This window comes from Somniosus microcephalus, chromosome 3, assembly GCF_052327205.1.
Source record: "Somniosus microcephalus isolate GS21.2 chromosome 3, FLI_Smic_1.0, whole genome shotgun sequence".
Taxonomy (NCBI): Eukaryota; Metazoa; Chordata; class Chondrichthyes; order Squaliformes; family Somniosidae; genus Somniosus; species Somniosus microcephalus.
Genome location: NC_140989.1, coordinates 94,398,042 through 94,413,248, shown reverse-complemented (window position 1 = coordinate 94,413,248; position 15,207 = coordinate 94,398,042). Strand labels below are relative to the sequence as shown.

The 15,207-nt window shown below is 45.6% G+C and overlaps 2 protein-coding genes across 3 annotated transcripts in view; one reads left to right on the top strand and one right to left on the bottom strand.

Moving 5' to 3' along the window:
• Positions 1–8,642: 8,642 nt before the first annotated feature.
• On the bottom strand, positions 8,643–13,671 carry rps27a (ribosomal protein S27a). Its single transcript, XM_085981360.1, has 6 exons — positions 13,563–13,671; positions 13,413–13,478; positions 11,610–11,664; positions 10,091–10,176; positions 9,807–9,938; positions 8,643–8,827 (listed from the first exon to the last, which is right to left on the bottom strand). The coding sequence occupies exons 2-6, from the start codon at positions 13,458–13,460 to the stop codon at positions 8,678–8,680; spliced, it is 471 nt and encodes a 156-aa protein (XP_085837486.1). The 5' UTR covers positions 13,461–13,478; positions 13,563–13,671; the 3' UTR covers positions 8,643–8,677.
• A 378-nt stretch (positions 13,672–14,049) lies between these two features.
• Positions 14,050–15,207, top strand: part of LOC147121212 (clathrin heavy chain linker domain-containing protein 1-like) — a 155,594-nt gene continuing 154,436 nt past the window's right edge. For both annotated transcript variants that reach the window (XM_085981359.1, XM_085981358.1), the window contains exon 1: positions 14,050–14,427. In XM_085981359.1, the coding sequence (XP_085837485.1) occupies positions 14,236–14,427 (192 nt within the window). In that variant the 5' untranslated portion in view covers positions 14,050–14,235. The remainder of the gene's footprint in view (positions 14,428–15,207) is intronic.

The following is a 15,207-nucleotide window of genomic DNA, read 5'->3' as shown; positions in this document are numbered from 1 at the left end:
CACCTCCCTTCCCCCATATTACAGTGCAGAACCAACAGCCCCTGCAGGCGAGGGGGACGTTGAAATAGTCGAGATGGCTCCTGTGAGTCGGGGCGGGACATTGGCTAATCCCACCGCCAGTACCCAATAAAGGCGGAGGCCAGTCGTGGACATAGTGAAGGGGCTAGTAGTAAGGGGTATCCTGAGGGAAACCACGAGCACTACTAATTCCCCCACATGGCCAGTAGAGAAACCTGATGGGAGCTATAGGTTGACTATAGACTATACGGCCCTCAACAGGGTCACTCCTAAATTACACCCCATCGTTGCCAGCCCCTCAACAATTTTGAATGGGCTATCCCCTGAACAGAAGATATTCACCGTTTTAGACATAGCTAACGGATTCTGGGCACTCCCATTAGATCCAGAATCACAAGAGAAATTTGCATTCACAATAGGGGATAAACAATATACGTGGACCCGATTGCCACAGGGATTCCATAATAGCCCAGCTATTTTTCACCGCGTCATGAGTGATATCCTAAAACAGATAGAAGTACCTAAAGGAAGCACTATTTTGCAGTACGTCGACGACATACTAATAACCTCAGAAACGAAGGCAGACCATCTGGCAACCCTATATTTAGTACTAAGGGCCCTAGAGACGGCTGGCCTCAAGGTAAGCCCTAAAAAAGCACAGATAGGAAAAACTCAGGTCCTATACCTGGGACATCTAATCTCCCAAGGACTTAAAGAAATGCCACAGGACAGGAAACACGCTGTCCAGGGCATGCCGAGACCCGTAACAGTACGCGGAGTCAGGAAGGTACTGGGGCTCTTTAATTACAGTCGAAATTTTATCCCGGAGTTCGCTAAATTAGCAGAACCTATACAAAGATTAGTGAAAGGGGGTAAACCCGCGTTGGAACCGATAGATTGGGGACCGGAACAAGAGGAAGCTTATACTCAACTAAAGTCTGAGCTAGTATCAGCCCCAGGGCTAGGACTGCCAGGTATGAGTAAGGACTTCCACATACATTGCAACAATGAAGAAGGGTTTTACACAGCAGTAGTTACACAGGATCATGGGGATAAAAGAAGGCCCGTCGCCTACTATTCCACAGTGGAGGGACTGGTAGTCACAGGGCTCTCCCGGTGCATAGCTGCATTGGATTGTGCGGCTTGGGCAGTAAAGGTTAGTGAGCCGATAGTAATGACAGGAAACATTATATTGCACACTAAACACACTCTGGTAGAGATGCTGAATACCGGGAAATTGAGATCCGTCTCGAACATGAGACGTGCCAAGTGGGAGGCCGTCCTCCTCCCTCCGAGTAAAGCAGTAACCATTGTTAGAGATGTGGTAAACCACTTTTACCGTTCACTATTGTTACACTATTGTTACACTATAGTTATCACTGTTAGATCGTTTCCCTATAGTTATCACTGTTCACATTGTTGTATCACTGTACGAGGTCGCCTCTTGTCACGCTGCTATACCTGGGCTGACCACTGCCGACTCCGCCCATGGCTCCACCTACCGGCCCAGGTATAAAGGTGGTCGACTGGCTGGTATTCCTCCTTCTTGGATCCGATCACCCACGAGGGTGGGCTCTGTTATTTAGTCAATAAAAACCTATAGTTACTTTCTTAACTCGTCGCTTTTCATTGGACGAATTGATAGGTATATCAATTTTATTGACTAAATTTTAAAATGTCGTCACTTGAGCAGCCAAACAACCAGCCAGACGCCCAGCTACAACAGCCACACCAGCCGGCTTGGCTGCGAGCCCTCAAACCACCGTACCTGGATCTAAACCCACAAGCAACAAACGCAGCCCTCGACTTCAAACACTGGCTGTGCTGCTTCGAATCCGGCGTCCCTCAGAGATCCAAACTGAGAGTTCTGACCGCCCAAGCGAGCCCTAAAGTATACGCACTCATCCAGGACATTACTACTTACGAGGCCGCTATCAACCTACTGAAACAGCAGTACCGGAGCCCGGTAAATTCCATGTATGCCAGACACCTCCTAAGATCCCGCCCGCAACAGCCAGGAGAGTCTGTAGCTGATGATAGGTATATCAAGAGACACAGGGGAGAACCCGGCAGAAGGAATACTGGGAACTGGGGAGCCCCACAACTGTGGGGACGTAGATATGAACCTGGAAGAAGATAGGATAAAAGACACCCCTTTAGCGACAGCGGAAGAGACGTTGTACGTAGATGGTTCACGCAAGTATATAGATGGGCTGCCCCGAACGGGGTGGGCGGTGGTTAATGGCGAATTAAAAACCGTAGAGTCAGGACGGATTGATGGAGGCCTATCGGCCCAAGTGGCAGAGCTAGTGGCTCTCACCAGGGCACTAGAGTTGTCAGAGAATAAAATCGTGAACATTTACACAGATAGTAGGTATGCCTTTGGGGTGGTCCACGATTATATGACTGCATGGGGTAGGAGGGGATTCATTAATACGGGAGGCAATCCCATAAAACACCAGCTGAGGATAGAAGCCCTCCTAGAAGCTAGCTACAAACCCCAATAGGTAGCAGTAATTAAGATTAAGGCACAGCAGAGGGAACCGGACCGGACTAGCCCGGACTGGTTAAATCACCAGGGGAACCAGGCTGCGGACCAAGCAGCACAAAGGGCGCTAGAGCAAGAAAGGATCGAAGAAGTACCAATAGCCGCTGTGAGCAGCTCCGAGGACGAGATAAGTATTGACGAACTCCATGAGGACACCCCCGACGTCGAAAAAGGTACGTGGGAAGAAGGCGCAAAGCGGGGAAGCGATAATGTCTGGCGAAAGGATAACAGGGTAATGGCCCCCAAGTGCATTCAAAATACGCTATTAGAACTCCACCATGGGCTTGTACACTCAGGGAGAGAAGCGATGATGGGAAGCCTCAGCAAAGAATGGTGGTGGAAGGGGGTGGGAAGAGATATCGCGAGATACTGCCATCGATGTATCACCTGTGCGCAGTATAACCCCGGGTGACCCATAAAGGTCAAAAACATACTGCCTCGTGGTCATAGACCAATTCACCCGCTGGGTAGAGGCTTTCCCCACACGAAATTGCACCGCTTTGACGGTTGCCAGAGTCTTAGCTGAAGAAGTAATCCCCAGGTGGGGAATACCAATTCAAATGGACTCTGATCAAGGTACCCACTTTACCGGGAGTGTCATAAAAATGGTATGCCAATTAATGGGAATTAAACAAAAATTCCACATCCCATACCACCCTCAAAGTTCGGGCATGGTGGAACGAATGAACCGAACCCTTAAAAATGCATTGGCAAAGGCAATGCAGACGTCGGGGAAAACCTGGACTGAAGTATTGCCCATTATCCTAATGAAGCTGCGAGCCACTGAAAACCGAACGACAGGCTTGACCCCTTATGAATTGATGACAGGAAGGGCGATGCAATTGCCAGAAGGCATCATAACAGGTGGGGCCGATGTAGGCCCTTTAAAAGATAGACTAAAACGATACGTTCTGGAACTTAGCACTCAATTAAAGGAGATGCGAAAGAATGTCCGCGATAATCAGGAGGACAAGGATCGGGCACAAGAGCTCACAATGACGGCTTATGTTCCCTCAGCGGGTAGTAAAGTCATGGTGAAAACTCTGCCCAGCAAACCAGGGTTCGCCCCAAAATGGAGTGGGCCATATGAAATCATAATCAGTGGGGATACCTGTGCCTGTCTAGACATAAGGGGTAAAGGAGTATGGAAGCATTGGACACAATTGAAAGTATATAAAGACAACTGACTGGCTACTTTCTGAATCTGTTTTACAGGTGATCTGCATACCCTTTGTCATAAAATTCCTGTAAAGACTGGACTGTAGTGATATATTAATCATGTTTAGAGTATTATGGGTAATGGCGTTATTTCATATTGTCACGGGAAGCGCGGTACCCCATTTACGTAAAGAGAGAGGATTGCATGTAAATACCTTTCTGTATATGTCATATGTCTATGCGAAAAAAATGGGCCAAAGCTCCTGCTGGGTGTGCGCCCATGTGCCCACCCATATGGGGGGAGGAATCCCATTAAGGCCTATCCCCTTTAAGGTAGAGGAGATGGTAGGGTGGTTATTATACTCTAATACCACCTGGAATAAGGAGGATACCAAACACAAAATAGCTTGAATCCAGATCAGCTGGAACATGAGTGGAAACAGGCAGGGTATAACCCCACGAACTTTAAAGGATGGTTTCATCACCAGTACGATAATCGAAGGTATCCAGAAGAGCTATTAGTCAGCACAGGGGGAAGTCTGCTTGGTAAACTATGACGAGACAGGGTTAGTGGTTGGATGGAGTAAGTGCAAGTATAATTACACTTTAACCAAAACCAGTACTAAACCACCAGGTGCCCTAGAATGGCCCTATGTGGGAACGTTTAATTTATCCGAAGTGCTAAACCGGACTAGCAATCTACCCTGGAGGGGAATACCTGGGATCATGTACCAACTTTGGAACAAATTTGAGGCCTATAATAATGCCTATTTCATTTGCGGATATAAGGCGTATCCATGGCTTCCACGAACCTGGACTGGGTTATGCTATATAGGATACGTAGTACCATACATCCATTATTTATCCTCCCTAACCCACCACTACGGGTACCAGTCGTTATGGCAACCAGCCAAGCGTGTTGAGAGAGCTATTACGGAAACCGAAAGATTCTGGGCTATAGCATTCCCCTGGTACGGAACAGGAAAAATAGCAAGGGAATCCATAAACATGGCAGCAGTGCTCGAACAAATAGTCAACGATACAGCCGAGTCCCTGAGAGAAAAAAGTGCCGAAATGGTGGCGATCCGGACCACCGCCTTACAGAATAGGATAGCCCTAGATTATCTGTTGGCGGCGCAAGGAGGCACCTGTGCCCTGATCGGGACAGACTGCTGTACATATGTCCCAGATAGCTCCGAGAATATCACGAGCCTAGCAAATCATATCGAAGAAATAAAGAAGCTCCATCAACCCACAAGCACAGGGTGGCTTGATTGGTTGCTAGGGAAAACCAGGTGGGGAGCGTGGATGATGCAAGGGATAATAATAGTTGTAATTTGTATGTTGATGTGTTGTGCGCTGAGCCTTATAAAGTTGTGTTGCCAAACTGCTATGAAAACCGTGATGCCGATCGCCTCTATCGAGGAGGAACACACCAACTGCTACCAAGGGACGAAGAACACCAATACGACACCGTCGAAGGAACAACCAAACCCCCGGACATAAGCCAGTGGCTGTAAGCACCGACGAAAGGGGGACCGAGGATGGTCATCTGGGAGCAAATGAATTGTGCTCCAGGACCAAGAGGAGGGATCGTTAGAATAAAATTTTGCTGGACAAGATTTTGCTGGAAAAGACACAAACAACAAATTCGCTGACTGGGACTAATTGAATCACTGCACAGTGAGATATGCTATGCTTACGCATGGCTGGAACAAAGTTCATCTCGTGTCCTGACTGGGACTAATTGAATCACTGAGGACTAACAAGGTTCACTGGTATCCTATCTTCGAACTAATCACTTGTATCCTATTATCAAACTAATCACATTCCGCCAGGGAACAAGACGGAACGAAGACCTGAAGAGGCAGAATTGGCAACACAAGTGTGTAAACTCCTGACTGGAGGAAAATAACGATATGCGCTAATAAACGAATTGATTGGATGAATGTAAATGATCTAAAACCAACTTCTTGGAATTGTATATAAGCTCGGCACGTACTACAATCAGGGAGAAGGTGCTCTCGCAGACCACGTGGTTGCAGACGCTTCTCCCAGAGCTCTGTCATTTAATAAAGTTGTCTCTCTTACTCAAAGTCTAGTTTCCGAGGAATCATTTTTCCTACAACAAATTCACATAGCCACAATTGCTCCTTCTACCTACAGTACTGAAAACCCGTTTTAAAAAACAAAAATAAACTTTAAAACTTACCTCAGCATTTCTTAAAATAACTTTCCTCCCTTTCCCAAACAAAAATATTGCCTTTCAGAAGCTCCACGATAAAATATATCTTCCTCCGCAGCAACTGTACTCATGCTTTTTTCATGTGTAAGTTGTAAGGACTTAATCTCACAAAGTATGAATGAAACCGGCGAATTTTACTGAGCACACGCTGCCTGTGCAGTCGCACGCGTTCTGCCTCTGAACCCCTTCGTTCAGAGGACAGGAAATTGCCGGTTTTCCCCGCATGCGCTGTGCATGCTGAAAACCGGCATTTCATCCGGCCAGACGCGTGAGTACCCCGACTGTACTCACGCGTTTGGAACGGAATTACTGGGCCATTGGAAAATCATCTCGGGCTGTGAAATTGATCAGGCGGGTATGATGTATTACCAAGACGATAACACGTTTCTCCTGCCATAGGCCGGGGTGATTTTCTAGCCAGTCACTTCATTAAAATTACTTTAACAACTCTTTCCATTTCTTCCTTTGTAAGCAGGAAGCCTGTGAGCGAGAAAAATGCCCGGGAACTGCTAGTAGCCAACACCTTCACGAGCTAGTGGCACCTTGTACCTCCCCCCGCAAGGCAAAGAAACCAACGTCCAGCTGAATGAACCAGCTAGGAATCCTTGCAGCCCAGCCACCTTGCATCTACTGGACACAGTTGCTCCGTCCCAGTCAGACTGCAATCAGTCCCTCAACTCAACCAAGGACCCACCCCCAGCTGTGGACTTCCCCAGATAGGCCCTGCCTCGAGAAACCAGCCATTCTCTGATGGACCCCCTGAACTACAGGACATAAGGCCTAGCTCTAATTGTTAGCCTAAGAGTGAAGTTAGGAAACACTTCTACACGCAAAGGATGGTAGAATTTTGGAACTCTTGCAAAGAGCAGTTAACGCTAGGTTAATTTTAAATGCGAGTGAGAGATTTTTGTTAACCGAAGGTATCAAGGGATATGGGGCAAAGGCAGGGATATGCAGTCACAGATCCGCCATGATCTCATAGAATGGCAGAACAGGTTGAAGGGGCTAAATGGCTGACTCCTGTTCCTGTGATGGATTCTACAAACCATTCAGCTTTTAAGCATTTGCTCAATGCATGCATATAGGATTTCTTGTTTACAGGTGGCCCAGCCCAGGGAATCAATAAAAGAAACTGCAAGAGTCAGAGACAGGCAGAGCATCAGTCATGTTTTACATAACCTGATGCTGCAGTTGCCATTTCTAGTGATTAGTGGGACATATTTACATTGTGCGTCAGTTAACCACTCCATACATTGTCTGGCGTTACTGGGAGACATTCACTGCAATTCACACATCCCAAATGGCAGTAAAGGATACTTTTTTTGTCTGGATGGAGAGATTCAAATGAGCAAGAATGTAATTTAAAAAAAAAAAACTTATCCAGTTACTTACCTCAGATAGCAGAGCAACATGGCTCATTACTGTTTGTGCACAAAATAGCTGCAGAGCAGTTTTGGCAAACAGAATTGTCCAGCAATATCACTGGGTGGCCTGATCCTGTACTGCATAGACTCAAAAGCTGTCTCTCCCCATCCCCCATATTTGTCTGACAGGTCCATGTTACACTGCACTCAAGATTCACATAGGAAGCCCCATTAGAAAGCAGTCTACAGGCATCACAAGGAATATAGTTACAGGTACAAGGAGCAGGTGCCATCCATAGGGAGATGTTTATACAGGACTGTCAATGGAAGATGCAACAAATGCACCAATTTTGATTATACATGGACAGGCTATGCTTCCGTTTTACAGCTATTAATGCAAGTAAAACTGGTCTCTGGGATCTTTGTTCAAATCATGTCAGTTGAGAAAAGCCTCCTCTATCTACTTGCTGAAAGTACTTGCATTTTACATAGCACCTGGTTATGTCTCAAATGTTTCACATGTAAATATTTTGAACTACAGGCAAAAACAGCAACTATTTTGTGCACAGTAATGAATGAACAGTGCTGCTGGTTAAAAGAATCTTGGCAAGAATACAAGAACTCCCTGGCTCTTTTGAAAATACCATGGGATCTTTGTTTTCCTCCATTTTCATTTTAAAACCAGCCTAAACAATACAGTTCAGGCTTTTCAGGATAGGTAACAAATTCAATTGGTAATCACCCATAGCAGTTTTATCTTCAAGTAAAGAATAGGACTGAAATTTATGAGTTACACAAACTTTGTTTTTAAAGGCAGTTTTAGAAAAGCAATCAAGAACACATGCAGATTAAACTAGCCAATATGCAGATAAATTAGTGGCATTAGGGAATCTAGCCTTTGTGCACTTAGTTACATGGTTTAGGGCATCTTGTTGATCTAAAAAGATGCTCAAGGTCATTAACCTTGTAATGAAGTGAAACTGAATCCACCCCACTCATCAAATTGTTCAACCAATTTGAATTAGCAGCATTTCTATCAATCCTCCAAAGAACACTGGTTAATGACAGAGTGTGGCATTAAGCAATATACACAAGGGTTACAGATTTATAGTCTATGCTGAATGAGCTCATCTCAGCCAGGGGGGCAACAATGGACACTCACTTTGTAGGATTAAATCAAGCATGGCCACTTGGGCAAGATACTGTAAGCCTGCTACCACCCGTGGAATTTTCTATGGCATACCACCCCAGAACAAGTCAGCTCCTTCAAAAAAGGGAAAAATACTGAATTGAAAGAGTTCAACACCAATTATTTTCCATCAAAGTTTATTAAAATGTATATAATTATGCATCTTCGGCCTTGTTGAAGCAGTATGTCAGACAGCACTTCCCACAGTATTGCCTGTTGAAGTGACTGGCCATGAACACACCAGCACCACACTCCTCAGAAGGACACTCACGCCGTAGACGATAGATTTTCCCATATTCATCAACCTAAAAGTCGAAACAAAGTGCTTAGTTTCAGCTTGGTCAAAAATCTCAGTCCTGTAATAAAACTGGACAAAAAACAAGTGAAAGGGAGATGGATGAAGGATCTTGCAGCACAAAAGCACCCCTACTGAGCATGGGTCCAGTATTCACAGGACTTCCTGTAGAGTGCTACAATAGTTTTTTTTTAATTCAATGAGTAAGCGATTTGTCTCCAGTAGCTACAAGAGTCCCAAAATCAAATTTAGACCGTCCAATTCTCCCAATAAGCTTTTGGTCACCTGCCCAGATATCTCCTTTTGTGGCTCGGTGTCAAAAATGTTTTTTTATTGATATCGCTCTTAAGTGCCTTGGGATGTTTGCTACATTAAGTGCACTATATAAATGCAAGTTAAGCACAGCCCCTCAGCATAAAACAGCTCCAAATGTGCAATTTAATTCAGGTTGGCCAAAAGCATCAGAAATGGAAAGGCAACACTGTAGAAGGGTATATTTCAGATGCTGCAATGCAGAGGGAGTGCTGTACAACAATTAAATTGAACTCACTGGGGGCATTTTTAAACACTGGTTTAAAAACCAAGTTGGAGATGGGGATTGTACTATATTTCACTACCATTTTCCTTTGAATTAACAAAGAAGGCAGCCAACTATTAAGGCTGCTACTAATTCTGCATAGAGTGCAGAGATTAAGACTGCCACTTTTTCCTTCCACAGCAACATGGAACCAAGCACCATATTTTGGATTCCAATACAATGCAACAGTGATGGGCCTTTAAATAAGACTTAACTTTTTCTCTGTATACATAGTGCTCAGCACCTGGGAGAAAAAAAAAATACACCAGCCTTCATATGCTGGAAACAGGGGTGCTGTACAACTTTTGAGCAAGGACTTAAATGATAAGATGTGCCTCGAAGAAAAGCAGGCTTCCTACCAATTTAACATTGAAGGGAATGTCAACTCAGTAACATGAATCCAAAGCATTACCTTGTAATATTTAAGGACAGCAAGCTTGACCTTCTTCCTCTTATGCTGGTTCTTCTTTGGAGTGGTGTAAGACTTCTTCTTCCTCTTCTTGGCCCCACCACGAAGCCTCAGTACAAGGTGTAGCGTTGACTCCTATTGAAGAGCATCAAATTACTTTTTGCAAAGTATGAAGTGTAAACTGCCATTTGTTCTGGTGCATAAAGCATCAATCTAGGAATCAAGTGCAGTAGACTACCTGCAAGTTCACAGATGTATTCAAGCACAACATAAATAAGTGAATATACCTTCTGGATGTTGTAATCAGAGAGAGTACGGCCATCCTCCAACTGTTTTCCAGCAAAGATCAATCGCTGCTGATCAGGGGGAATACCTACATTAAAATGCAAAAGGTTTAACTAAACCAGTCTCATCTTACTGAAATTAAATAGATAATAATGCTACATTGTCAGAAAAGGCTGAAATCTTGTCACTAAAGCACATGAGCAATTTTGGGTCCATGGAATAAGATGCAGCTTCATTACTAGGACCTCAAGCCAGTCAGTCAAGTGATAGCTGAAGAGACCGTTGAAAGGTGACACTGCTTGGCAGATGCACTGAATTCCAGACAAAGCTCGTCAGCTCCTGCCCCCCCGCCACAATGTGTGCAACTCTACACTTAATTGCCAATTAGGATGACAATTAACCAGAAATCAATTTAACAAAAGTACTCCCTTTTTAAAGGGACACAAACAATAAACTCAAAATTGTAAGTAAAAATTAGTAGATTTAGGCCAAGTAGAGCAGCCGTCCCCCAATCCTCCAGGACCAGGAGGTTCAAAGAGCGGAGGTTCCCAAGCATTCAAACTAAGTGACAGGGGTATAGAGACAAGTAGCTGTGCCAGAAGACTGGCCAGGAAGGGGAGAGGAAAATGGAAAGTGATGTACAGATGGCAAGCTAACATGAGCCTTGAATGTACATATAAATGACATCCATTTGTAATCGAACATGTAGATCTGGCCTCCACACTAAAAGGATGGCAACTTTGCTTTATGGTACTTTTGATGATTACTGCATTGTGTGAGGTGCTGTCTTTTTGAGGAGAGTTTACAAAAGATCCTACGGCTCTATTTACCTTTCAACCAGTACCACTAAAACAGATGACCTGGTCATTCATCTCATTGACATTTATGAGATCTTGCCGTGTGCAAATTGGCTGCTACATTTGCATACACAAGTAACTATACTAGTAATTTATTGGCTGTAAAGCACTTTAGGACATCCCAATGACATGAACCACATACATGCCAGTTCTTTATTTTCAGATTATTGAGGGTAAATCATCTTTTTAGAAGAGTCAAATCACTGTCCCTGCTATGCTGTCCCATGAAATCACTATGGAGCACCCAAGCCTAACTCCAACACAAAGTAGTGACACCATAGTGTGAATTCCTAGTATTTCTCAGCTCCAGAATTTTGCCCAGCAGGTGGAAAAAGTGTTTACTTTTTAAAATTTTTAAAAATGCTTTGAATGAAAAACCCACCTGACATATCTTCCCGTTTAAACTGAAAAGGATCGTTATCCTGATATTCCACTATTGCTACTTAACATAAGTGACTTGCTATCTGATTTTAAAAAAGGGTTTGGACTTTGCTTATTAGCATGGTTGAGATCAGGAATTCAGCATGAGGGTGCAAATCACATCCCACCACAATGTTCTGAACTGTATTTACAACTGTAACTATATATCTTAAGGTCTTGGAAGGCTAACAGGTCAGCTTTTTCCAAGGCAATGGAAATTAAATTCAGGATCAAAACTATATACCTTCCTTGTCCTGAATCTTAGCCTTTACATTTTCAATAGTATCTGAGGGTTCAACCTGTAATTCAAAAACACAAGAAAGCTTTCAATAGTTTACAAGTGCCAGATACATGTTACACTTAAATATATTGAGGAACTGCAAAACGTGATCTTGGAGTACAGTATTGAAGCGCTCAGGTTTAACAAGTGCTCACTAGCACTTTCAAGGACACCATTGGAACCAAAATTCAAAACAAGCCACATTGACCATTTAAAATTTTAAAACAAAAACAAAGACATTATTATCTTCTCTTTCTGCTCACAGGTTAGTACCCATGGCCGAGAAAGCAGTCTCTTTTTATTCGTTCATGGGATGCAGGCGTTGCTAGCAAGGCCAGTATTTATTGCCTATGCCTAGTTGCCCTTAAGCTGCCTTCTTGAACGCTGCAGCCCGTGTGGTGAAGGTACTCCCACAGTGCTGTTAGGGAGGGAGTTCCAGGATTTTGACCCAGCAACAATGAAGGGACGGCGATATACTTCCAAGTCAGGATGGTGTGTGACTTGGAGGTGGTGGCGTTCCCATGCGCATGCTGCCCTTGTCCTTCTAGGTGGTAGAAGTCGCAGGTTTGGGAGGTGCTGCCGAAGAAGCCTTGGCGAGGTGCTGCAGTACATCTTGTAGATGGTACACACTGCAGCCACGGTAAGTCAGTGGTGGAGGGAGGGAATGTTGAAGGTGGTGGATGGGGTGCCAATTAAGCAGGCTGCTTTGTCTTGGATGGTGTCTAGCTTCTTGAGTGCTGTTGGAGCTATGTGGAGAGTATTCCATCACACTCTTGACTTGTGCCTTGTAGATGCTGAAAAGGCTTTGGGGAGTCAGGAGGCGAGACAGTCGCTGCAGAATACCCAGCCTCTGACCTGCTCTTGTTGCCACAGTATTTATATGGCTGCTCCAGTTAAGTTTCTGGCCAATGGTGACCCCCCAGAATATTGATGGTGGGGGATTTGGCAATGGTAATGCCATTGAATGCCAAGGAGTGGTGGTTAGACACTCACTTTTTGAAGACAGTCAGTGCCTGGCACTCATTTAGCACAAATGATACCTGCCACTCATCAGCCCAAGCCTGAATGTCATCCAGGTCTTGCTGCATGCAGGCATGGACTGCTTCATTATTTGAGGAGTTGTGAATGGCACTGAACACTGCAATCAGCAAACATCCCCACTTCTGACCCTATGATGGAGGGAATGTCATTGCTGAAGATGGTTGGGCCTAGGACACTGCCTTGAGTTACTCCTGTAGCGATGTCTTGGAGCCAAAATGATTGACTTTCAACCACCACAACCATCTTCCTAGGTATGACTCCAGCCAGTGGGGAGTTCCTTCTCTTCCCACCCCCCCCCACAAATTGACTTCAGTTTTACTCGGGCTCCTTGATGCCGATTTAAGGAGCGCATGTGAGAGGCTATGTGGCCAGTAAACCCAGTTTGCGGCCTGTTCCTTATTCCTCGAAAAAAACTCAATTGCTGATACGCAGCCATTCTAGTGGACGAAAAAAAACAATAAATTCGCAACCACTGCACTAAAGGCCTTCATCCACAGGAGCATTTCAGGCCTTCGGATTGGCACAAACCGGAGAACACGCTGCCTCGGGTACTGAGCATATATTAACAGCAACGTGTGGCTATAAAAATTGATCTGACTGTTAATAGATATCAATTTTAAAACTCGGGAATTTACAAGCGTTGCTTCCACTTGAAACTTCACCCGGGCGCTGGGAGTAGGCCTCCAGACAGCGCCTTCCAGCCACACACCGGCCCGCCTGACTCACCTCAAGGGTTATTGTTTTCCCCGTTAGGGTTTTCACAAAGATCTGCATTTTTCAAATTCAATCCACCTAGAAGAAGACGAAGAAAAAATGCGTTAAAATGTGATGCAGGGCAGCTGATGGTATGTGTGAAATGGCCAGAGCTGTTCTTACCCGCACCGTCCCCTCAGCGGCCGAGCGCCCAAAGAGGTCTTGTTGCTTGCATCACGGGGTTTTCCAAACCGGCAGCACGGGGGGGAGGTGGCCGAGGCACTCCCTGCTCAGTGCGCTTTAATTTTATCGAAACATTATCTGTTCTTCCCAGCGTTGATAAAATATTTTTTTAAATAGCTTAAAACTGTCTGCACATGAAACTGTTACCTTAGTTTTAGTCATTTTATTTAGGATGAAGACGGTCAGTCGGTCGCATTGCATTGTGGGAGTCGCCGATCTAAATAGCGGTAAAATGCAATGTAAAAGTTAATACTTTTGTTCAAGTGGGAGTTGTAAACAAATACGTTGGCTTCTGTTGAACAAAAAATAAATCCGATTATATATAAAAAAAGCTGAGTTCCCGAAAGACCGGCCGGGTTGGAACTACGTTTCCCGGAAGGCACCGCGCGGCGGCGTCCTTAGCAACCGGTGACCGTGGAGACCGGAGACAGAGCGAGAAACACTGCGCGGCTCAGGCAGCGTCTGTGCAGAGCGGGCTGGAGTTAACGGTTCTGGTCGATGGGAGGCGTTCGGCGCTGCGCTGAATGTTGGTAACTGTGAATTAGTGAGTGCGACAGGCTGGCTCCCCACAGTGGCCGACAGTCTGTCCCGGCACCAGCGGGTGTAAGTGCAAATGGCGGGCGGACGGGTGTCAGCAGCGGCTCTGGCCAAAGATCAGGCGATCCCACCCATTCCCAGCGTAGCCGACCGAAACCTCCTCCACCGCATTCGCGCACACATCAAGACCGAGACTGGGGAGCTGGGCTGCCCTGCCCAGGGACCCGATGAGCAGCGCTACATTATTTACAGGAATGTGTTTGACAAGGTAGGAAGGACTGGACCGCATCTGCCGCAATCAACGTTATTTAGTTTTTTTTCCTTAGGCGGAAATAATTGAACTTAACAGATCGAGTAGAGAAACATCACATGGGGAGCGGCAGTGGCTCAGTGGTGCAGGAAGCTGCTGTCCTCTCTCAGGATGACAGCATTTTTACTCCCACCCCTGCCGCTCCGCCAGTGCCCTTGCTGCATCCTGTCAGCTAGTCAGCCCAGGCGGCTGGTGCCCACGCCAAGGTGATGCAGAGCCACTCGAGCTCGTCCTGGAAGGCCGGCTGCACTCTTACCCCACGGAAAATCAGCTGCCTTCCACCAGCCATGCTGCAGCCAGTGGCGGAGCACTGCGTAGGAGCACAAGAGTAGGAAAAGGTACACGAAAGACAGGCACTAAAGGAATACACAATGGTGATTAGTTGACTTGATTTGCATTTGATAAATTTACAAATCATGTTTGGAATGTATGTTTTATGGTGGCTCTCATCAGCTTTGTGTCCAGGGGGACGCTGTGATGTTATGTGACAGAGGGATGGTAAGATGGGGAAGTGGTGAGCAATGGGGATCTGGGGTTTCCTACACTGGAACCGGAGTCTGCTGAGGCGCTCACGCACAGCCTGTCCGGAACGGGGATGTGCTGCCTGCCTCCTCCTCTTCCTTTTCCTCGACCTCTTCCTCCTTCTCCTCCTCCTGAGGTGGTCCCGGAACCCGTGGTGGCAAGGGCTGCACCTTCACGATGGCCAAGTTGTGGAGCATGCAGCAGACCACCACAAAA

Bases quoted from the DNA above. Each gene is read 5' to 3' on its own strand.
- rps27a (XM_085981360.1), bottom strand. From the start codon at position 13,460: ATGCAGATCTTTGTGAAAACCCTAACGGGGAAAACAATAACCCTTGAG. The intron at 11,665-13,412 runs GTGAGTCAGGCG...TTTGAATTACAG, and splicing joins GGAAAACAATAACCCTTGAG to GTTGAACCCTCAGATACTAT. The intron at 8,828-9,806 runs GTAATGCTTTGG...TTCGACTTTTAG, and splicing joins CTGTCCTTAAATATTACAAG to GTTGATGAATATGGGAAAAT.